At 35.3% G+C, this 8,070-nt stretch overlaps 2 protein-coding genes across 2 annotated transcripts; one reads left to right on the top strand and one right to left on the bottom strand.

Moving 5' to 3' along the window:
* Window positions 1-2,569: 2,569 nt before the first annotated feature.
* On the top strand, window positions 2,570-5,544 carry LOC107492016 (peroxisome biogenesis protein 12). The gene is made up of 8 exons (XM_016112977.3): window positions 2,570-3,151; window positions 3,250-3,490; window positions 3,570-3,679; window positions 3,922-3,996; window positions 4,208-4,294; window positions 4,663-4,749; window positions 4,947-5,084; window positions 5,205-5,544. The coding sequence occupies exons 1-8, from the start codon at window positions 2,783-2,785 to the stop codon at window positions 5,274-5,276; spliced, it is 1,179 nt and encodes a 392-aa protein (XP_015968463.1). The 5' UTR covers window positions 2,570-2,782; the 3' UTR covers window positions 5,277-5,544.
* A 91-nt stretch (window positions 5,545-5,635) lies between these two features.
* LOC107492015 (uncharacterized) lies at window positions 5,636-7,284 on the bottom strand. Its single transcript, XM_052263339.1, has 4 exons — window positions 7,132-7,284; window positions 5,949-7,041; window positions 5,739-5,819; window positions 5,636-5,703 (listed from the first exon to the last, which is right to left on the bottom strand). The coding sequence occupies exons 1-3, from the start codon at window positions 7,218-7,220 to the stop codon at window positions 5,739-5,741; spliced, it is 1,263 nt and encodes a 420-aa protein (XP_052119299.1). The 5' UTR covers window positions 7,221-7,284; the 3' UTR covers window positions 5,636-5,703.
* Between the last annotated feature and the right edge of the window lie 786 nt (window positions 7,285-8,070).

The following is an 8,070-nucleotide window of genomic DNA, read 5'->3' as shown; positions in this document are numbered from 1 at the left end:
CAAGGGGTTTTGTTGGGTAAGGATTCGATGGTCTCAAAACGTTTAGATTATTAAATGATTCCATAACAAAACATGTTTTTTAAGTTTTTTTAATAACTGTTAAATAGTTCTTTTCTAATTTTAATTACAAATTAATCTCATATATTTTATTTGATTATAAAAATTATTTTTTATTTTATAAATTATTATTTTATCATTCATCTATTATATTTATTAATAATCAAAATAAAAAATAATAACGAATTAGATCTTCTATTGATTGTAATAAATTTTTTGGCTATTCCAATCGATTAAAAGTTTATATTTAATCCGTAACATTCGTCCAAGACTATGAAATCGTGTTTTTTTAAAAATCAATCGATTGAATTATCAAAACAATCGATTGAATTTCAGGTTTTCCATAACTCAATTGATTGGATTACAGGTTATCACAAAACAATCGATTGAAAATGGTAAGGCATCATGGTTTCCGCAAAAATCAATCGATTGGTCATATTACCCAATCGATTGAACGATGATTAAAATGTGAGTTTTTTAAAATTCAATCGATCTCAAAGCTTCAAAGCAATGTGGATTTGCCCAATTCAATCGATTGGTTGTGTTACCTAATCGATTGAAAGCTTTTATAATTTTTCTCTATTTCTATGCACTATAAAGATATCTTAGTTTAAAAAACTCATATTTTTATGATGAAGTAATGTCATTTTCATTTATTATTTCAAAAACAATGTCATACAAATTTTACGTCTTGTGAATTATATTTTATTTTATATAATTAATTTATATAAAAAATTTCATATCTTTTTATTTGTTTGCATTCTATTTTGTTCTTTTCATTTGTTCAAGATTTGACCTCTTTATTGAATCTTGACAAGAAAAAAATACCATGCAATATATATCAAAGCATTTTAATAATCTGTTCATATATTGGCATATTGCTAAGACATATATAAAGTATATATATTACAAATTTTTAATCAATTCTTCCTAGATTAACAATGAAAGCCCCTTTTCAATCCTCCGTTAGAGCGATAGGACTTTTAGACTTATCATCTTCAGATTTTACAGTTTCCTCGAGAGCCGTTCTAATAACGTTACTTTCATGTTGTGCTCTACATTCTGAGTCTCCAATATATCGAACATCTGTTTCACAGCTTCGGAGATGACACCAGCATCACTCGACAATTCGCCATTCTGCACGATGAAGAGCACAAAAGGATAATTAGATTTCAATACAAAATATTTGAGCAGACATAAAAAGCAGTTAAAACAGGGGAATATTGAATATCTCCTGCACTGTCGATATTCCCTATGCCACCGGTATTTTCAGTTGGGAGTGTTTGATATAAATTTCTCAAGAAGAGGAACGTTTTAAGCAACGAATTCCCTATATAAAATAAGAACATTCATTACCAGTCAACATGATTTTAAAAAACGGTAAGTCAAGAGACATTATAACTACCAAGCATTGAGTCATAAGCCTGCACCACTCTCTCATGATACATAAAGAGATTGATATACGATTCTAATGGTGGAATTGAATAATTGGTGATAGATTATTCACCAATTTATAATGTTAATATTAAAGAAAAGATAAGATTAAAGTATTTAAATCAAAATAAAGTCTTAAAAATTGAAGATAAAATTTTAAAGTTAAGATAGATGAATAATAAGATAATAATTTATAAAAATAATAAGAAAATTGAAAATGGCGTAGTACACAATTTAATTGATTGGGTAACACAACCAATCGATTGAATTGGCAAATCCATATTATTTTGATGACTTCAATCGATTGGGTAACACAATCAATCGATTGAATTGTGAGACCTCAAGTTGCTTTGGAGCATTTAATCGATTGGGTAGTATAAGAAATCGATTGAATTTTAAAAAACCAACATTTTAGTCATCGTTCAATCAATTGGGTAATATAATCAATCGATTGATTTTTGCGAAAACCATGCTGCCTTACAATTTTCAATCGATTGTTTTGTGATAACTTGTAGTCCAATCGATTGAGTTATGAAACCTGAAATTCAATTTATTGTTTTGATAATCCAATCAATTGATTTTCAAATAAACACAATTACGAATGTCACGGATTAAATATAAACTTTTAATTAATTGGAATGGCCAAAAAATTATTTTTTATTATTAATGAACATAATAGATTAATAATAAAATAATAATTTATAAAATAAAAAAATAATTTTTATAATTAAATAAAATATATAAAATTAATTTGTAATTAAAATTTAAAAAAATTATTTAATAATTATTAAAAAAATTTAAAAAATATATTTTGTTACGAGACCATTTAATTTAATAGTCTAAATATTTTGGGACAATCGAATATACTGCTGAGTTTCTTTGACTAAGAGTGAAGAGAAGTGTGTTTGAAGTGTGAGGGATTAGTGTTTTGTCTTCCTTTCTAACAATCTAAACGGCGTCGTTTAAATTGGTTACGTGTATTTCTAACGTGCCAGTTCAGCTTCCATCAACAGTGTTAATGAGAAAAATGACAAAGAACTAACGCCAGGATTAAAATAGAGATCGCGTGATCTTTTAGAACCATTTTAACTATTTACTCAATTTGATTCGGTAGCAGAATCACTTTTGCGCAAACGCAAAGGAGGAAGGATCCTTCCATCCCTACCAAGAAACAATCTTCGAGCATAGAGTCAGTAATCACGAATGAATTTTGAGTAAAAGCTGTAAGCTCAAACATATATGAACGAAGACGCAAGGCGGTGCAAGAGTAAGAAAGAAAGGATAAGAAGATATGCTGTTTCAGGTGGGGGGCCAAGGCAGCCGCCCCACGTTCTTCGAGATGGCGGCGGCCCAGCAGCTCCCCGCCAGCCTACGCGCCGCCCTCACTTACTCTTTGGGAGTCTTTGCCCTCCGCCGCCCCTTCCTCCACCGCCTCCTCGACTACGAACATGAATCCTTCGCCCTCCTCATGCTCATCCTCGAAACTCACAGCTTGCGAACCACAGATGCTTCCTTTGCTGAATCTCTCTACGGTCTCCGAAGAAGACCCGTCAATGTTGCCCTCAAGATTGATGCTTCCACCGTTTCCCCCAATTCCGATGACGCTGCTCCCAATTCAGGTTTACAAAGGCGCCAGAAAGTTCTCTCTGTTGTTTTTCTGGTAACCCTAGTTCTCTCTTTCTTCCTAATTTGCTTCAATTGGAGAACATTGCTGTACTATAGATAGTGGTAGCTAGCTGAATCTGCGTGTGTTTCTAGGTTGTGTTGCCCTATTTGAAGTCTAAGTTGCATTCAATCTACAACAAAGAAAGGGAAGCTAGGCTGCAGGCTACCCTCTGGGGTGATGATCAAAACGAAGGCTTTGATGCCACCCTCGGCTTCGAAGAGTCGAGGAGAACATTGGATTCTGATGCCAATGCATCTATTAGGGAGCGCGTCAGGAAGAGAGTTCAAAAGATTGTGGGGTTTTGCTACCCTTGGCTACATGCTACTACAGAGGGTATGTGTGTTCTGCTGTTTGTTATCTTGCTGAGACTTCGGATTCACTGATTCTTAATATCTTAACAATGTCACTGCAGGTTTGCAATTTGCTTACCAGCTATTATACCTTTTGGATGCCACTGGATACTACTCATTTGCATTGCATGCAGTTGGGATACAAGTGTGCCGAGCTACAGGGCAAGAGATGGTACATATTTAGGATATTATAAAATCTGTCACACTACATTACTTTTATGTAATCTGGTTATCTGTTATTTCTACTTTCTTGTTTGGATCAATTGTTTCCAAGCTTGCCGTATATTAGCAAACATTGTTACTCGTGTACTTGAGTGCTGTTTTGTGGTGGGTGAATGAGAATAGACATGTTGTTTGCATTTTTTCATTTCTTGTTTCACTGAATTGGGTTTTGTTCCTTTCATGGGATTATAGATGGATACCTCTTCAAGAATTTCAAAGATACGTAGCCGAGAACGTGAGAGACTTCGTGGTCCTCAATGGTTGAAGGTATTTATCAATTAAATGCTAATTTAGATCAGTTTATTTCGTATTTAAAACATCAAAAGCTTTTTTCTTTTTTGTTATTTTATTCATATTGTTCTGCCTATCCAAAGTCAAGATTCATTTTAACATTTGCAATCTTGACTTTGAATAAATGTTATGCTTTTTGTCCACATGAATCACCTTATATGATTATGTGATATATGTCACAATGCAGACCTTGCAAGGAGCACTGCTCAGCTGTATGTACACTGTACTGGATTATGCGCAAACTGGTTTGATTGCAGCTGTGTTCTTCTTTAAAGTGAGATGTCTTTTTCCCTCTTGATAAGTTTTGTTACTTAATATAGTAAAACAGTAAGCCAAAAATAATACTCAATCTTCTTAAACTTTGGTGTGTGTTGTAGCTTGTTTTATATATTGTTTGTTGGCTTAGTTTTCTTCAAGTCAACAAAATTAACAACACCCACTATGGTATAGCCAACAGAGTTTTGGTTGGTACTATTGCCTGGGTGGTTCAGAAATCTTTTTGAGTGGTCTGTGTTCAACTTCTTCTGTCAAGTGGTACTTAAGTAATCTACCAGTGATGTGTGGTTAAATATGTTAGTTTGAGGAACATACTAGTTGAGACAGAGCACAATCATTAACACGTAATTTATGTGGAACATATAGATGATGGAATGGTGGTATCAGTCAGCCGAGGAGCGAATGTCAGCCCCGACAGTATATCCTCCACCCCCTCCTCCTCCTCCTCCAAAGGTAAAACGTTTTGTTTTTCATCTTCTTTCTTCGTCAGTGTACTTCTATACATGTAAAATTGGTGTTTGAATCATACTGATTGAATAGGTCTACTTGCATCCTCTCTATGAACCGTTCAAAAAATTGTGTTGGGCCATTGGCTAATATATATTCATACAACCAGTGGGCCATTGGCTAATATATATTCATACAACCAGGTAGCGAAAGAGGGAATCCCGCTGCCATCTGACAGAACAATTTGCCCCTTGTGCTCACAGAAGCGTGCAAATCCATCTGTAGTTACAATTTCGGGCTTTGTCTTTTGCTATGCTTGCATATTTAAGTATATTACACAGGTGAGAATTCAATCTTGTAAGAGTTGGCAGGACGTAACGTTTGTGATGTCAAGTGTTAAATTCAACATGTATCACTTCTATTCCCTAATTTGTTTTGTTTATTGTGGTTCCTCATTACAGTATAAGCGTTGCCCAGTTACGCTGATGCCTGCAACAGTTGAGCAGATAAGGAGACTATTTCATGATGTCTAGGTCTCACGTGGCTACAAGATTCTCAATTGTGGTTTTAGTTATATGTACATCTCTCTTAGTCTCTTCTATGTAGGGATGGGGGGTTTCACCTTTAGTATGGTAGGTACACGATGCAGAAGAGGAATGATTTTTGTTATTTTCCTTGTATTCATCCGCATAAAGTTCCAGCTATAACGAGCATGAATGTATGTATGTATGTTACTTATAAAGCAATAAACAATAGTTACTGCAAAAAAGCAAAGGCAAGATTTGCTTGTCCTTAATTATAGTTGCGCTTATAATATATCATTAGCAGCAGCAAAACTGCGGAAGTAATAATCTTGAAACTATGTACGCATCAAATGCTCCAAGAGTACTCATTAAGATTCCTTTTTTTATTATTAAGAAAAATGAACCATATTATTCTAAGGCTAACCACGCTTCATGCACAACGAAAGAACGCAAGAACCATGGGACGCGAGCTCAAACTTCACAAACACTTTCTTCGAACGCTCTTTCTAGTCTTGTCTTACATGTTGAAGAACTTGATTTCAGTTTTGCATCCTGCAACACCAGCAATTCTCTGGTTAAGTTTAATAAAACTTTAATTCAACTAACATACAGGTTTATTATGCACTATTGATATATCAACTACCTAACCTAATTATCAACTTATAACACTAAATGTAGTACCTTTCTTCCACTGTTGTTCAAGCTTGACTCCATGTCCTGACCAGTATGAGTCCAGTAGCTGCCAACAGTACCTATGATGGGGGTCTCGTCGGGGCTCTTGCTTCTAGTCCTTCTTGAAGATCTTGATAGGGAATGCATCCTGATGTCTTCAACTGTCAATGCTCCTAGAATTGGTCTATCCTCATTACTCCATGAGGATCCTCTACCTCCCTTTGGTGTCTGTTCTCCCACTGAACTTTTGTTCACCGAAACAGGCGTGCCTTCGGGTTCAACCAACCAGCTGGATAGGCTGGTGTCAACGCCAATCTCTAGCTTGTTATCATTCGCCTTCTGCCTTGCCTTGCGTTTTGAGAGCTTCATATTTGGCTCTGGACTGAGGGATATTGCTATGTCCTCCACTGCTGAATTGTTGATGTTTTCTTTATCATTGTTCTTCAGTGACTTAAGCAATGTGGATTTGGCCACCCTCCCTTGTGTATCAACATTCTCAATTGGATTCAACACAGAGGAAACATCATAAACTCTTTCTTGAGTTTCTTCTTTCTTGTCCTGCCTCAGGCTATTAACTTCGGTCTCCGCTATTTCAGCCGATGAAATTGGTTTCCTATAATCAGTCGACAGCGAAAACAACGACTCTGAAGACTCTTCTTGAATTCCATTGACATCACCACCTTCTTCTCTGGCAATGCAATTTTGTTGCTCAGCAGGTTTTTCTATGTCTGCTTCCTTGTCGGATGAAAAGAATCCAGCCGGCTTGGACGAGTTCCCTTGAACCTTTTCCCGAACAGTTGGTGTGCTTGATCCTAATGCTTCAGAATCCTCGTCTCTAACTCCAAGAAGAAGTTGTTGCTGCTGCTGCATTGGACTGTTAACTTCAGTAGTGTCAGCATTTTGAGCAGCAGAAATCTGTTTAGCGGAGCCAATGGAGAGAGAAAACAACGACTCCGAAAACTCTTGTTCTCCTTCTCCTTCTCCTTGGCGTTCATCTTTCTTCTCACCTCTTCTTCCAAGTCTCTCTTCTTCATCCTTGGTAGGTGTTGCCGCATGAGCTGCTTCAGCACTTTGATTCAATAATTCATATTGCAATTCGATTCTGATATGAAAATGACGGATAAAGAAACTTCAAAATAAATAAAGGAATAAAACAAAATAAACAAAAAGCATGGAAAGCTAGCAAGCTTACTTGGAATGAAGGGACTGTGTAGCAGTTGGATTGGAGCGTTTAGAGCGTTTGCAAGAACCAAAACAAGTAGGTAGAAAGCACCTCATCATGAATGGATATAGTTGAGAAAAAGGTCACTTTCTAAAGAGAAAGAAAAAAGCGGAGAGGGGATTGAGGAACTGAAATGGAAGAAAAGAGGGAGGAAGGTAGCGAGCTTTTGAAATTTGACCGTTGAGATTCTCGTCTATCTCTGGGCCCACCCATTTATGTGGACTCTACTACTTGAACAGGTTTGACTTTGACCACTCACTCCACTTCAATTATTTATTCATAATCATACATCTGTTTTTGACACAAATAGTAGGTATTAATAACTCATTTTCCATCAAGGACAAAAGGGAATAATTTTGTAGCTCTGGATTTTGTTAAGGGAAGAAATGTTTCTCAATGACTTATTTCAAGATGGACAACTGATATTTAACACTATTTAATAATGTTATTGACAATTTTTATATGAAGTTAATTAGAGAATGGAAATTTTTTTAGTAAATAAATTTTAATTTTTTTAAAAAAATTAAAAATTGTAATAAAAAATAACTGATATAAAACTAATTCTTTATAAGTCAAAAAGAATTATCTAGCACCGGAGTCTTTTTTTTTTGTTGGACTACTTTTTCGGTTGGTGCAACTTTGCTAATTAATATGATTTTCAAATATGCTTTCATCTTCTTTCATTAAATTGAATAATAATAATGAGTGACAAGTTATATATTTCAGTGACACAGTTATATTCACAAGTTAAATGTACAAGATTTACCAAGGGCCCTATTGCGCACTATCCTGCAAAAGCCAAAGTAAGAGGAATTTTAGATGACAATTTTTGGGACTCCAAATCCATGCAGATTCTCTCGCTTTTCTCTCATGCGTCCATTCCCATCTCATTTCCCAATGAAAAATGAC

Source organism: Arachis duranensis, chromosome 6 (genome assembly GCF_000817695.3).
Source record: "Arachis duranensis cultivar V14167 chromosome 6, aradu.V14167.gnm2.J7QH, whole genome shotgun sequence".
Lineage (NCBI taxonomy): Eukaryota > Viridiplantae > Streptophyta > Magnoliopsida > Fabales > Fabaceae > Arachis > Arachis duranensis.
Note: the sequence above shows the minus strand (reverse complement) of the source record. Positions and strands in the feature narration are given on the sequence as shown.

Excerpts from the sequence above, each read along its gene's own strand:
- LOC107492016 (XM_016112977.3), top strand. The coding sequence starts at position 2,783 with ATGCTGTTTCAGGTGGGGGGCCAAGGCAGCCGCCCCACGTTCTTCGAG. Across the intron at positions 3,997-4,207 it reads GTGGTCCTCAATGGTTGAAG|ACCTTGCAAGGAGCACTGCT; the intron begins GTATTTATCAAT and ends GTCACAATGCAG. Across the intron at positions 4,750-4,946 it reads CTCCTCCTCCTCCTCCAAAG|GTAGCGAAAGAGGGAATCCC; the intron begins GTAAAACGTTTT and ends TCATACAACCAG.
- LOC107492015 (XM_052263339.1), bottom strand. The coding sequence starts at position 7,220 with ATGATGAGGTGCTTTCTACCTACTTGTTTTGGTTCTTGCAAACGCTCT. Across the intron at positions 7,042-7,131 it reads ACACAGTCCCTTCATTCCAA|AATCGAATTGCAATATGAAT; the intron begins GTAAGCTTGCTA and ends TTTTCATATCAG. Across the intron at positions 5,820-5,948 it reads TGAACAACAGTGGAAGAAAG|GATGCAAAACTGAAATCAAG; the intron begins GTACTACATTTA and ends CTGGTGTTGCAG.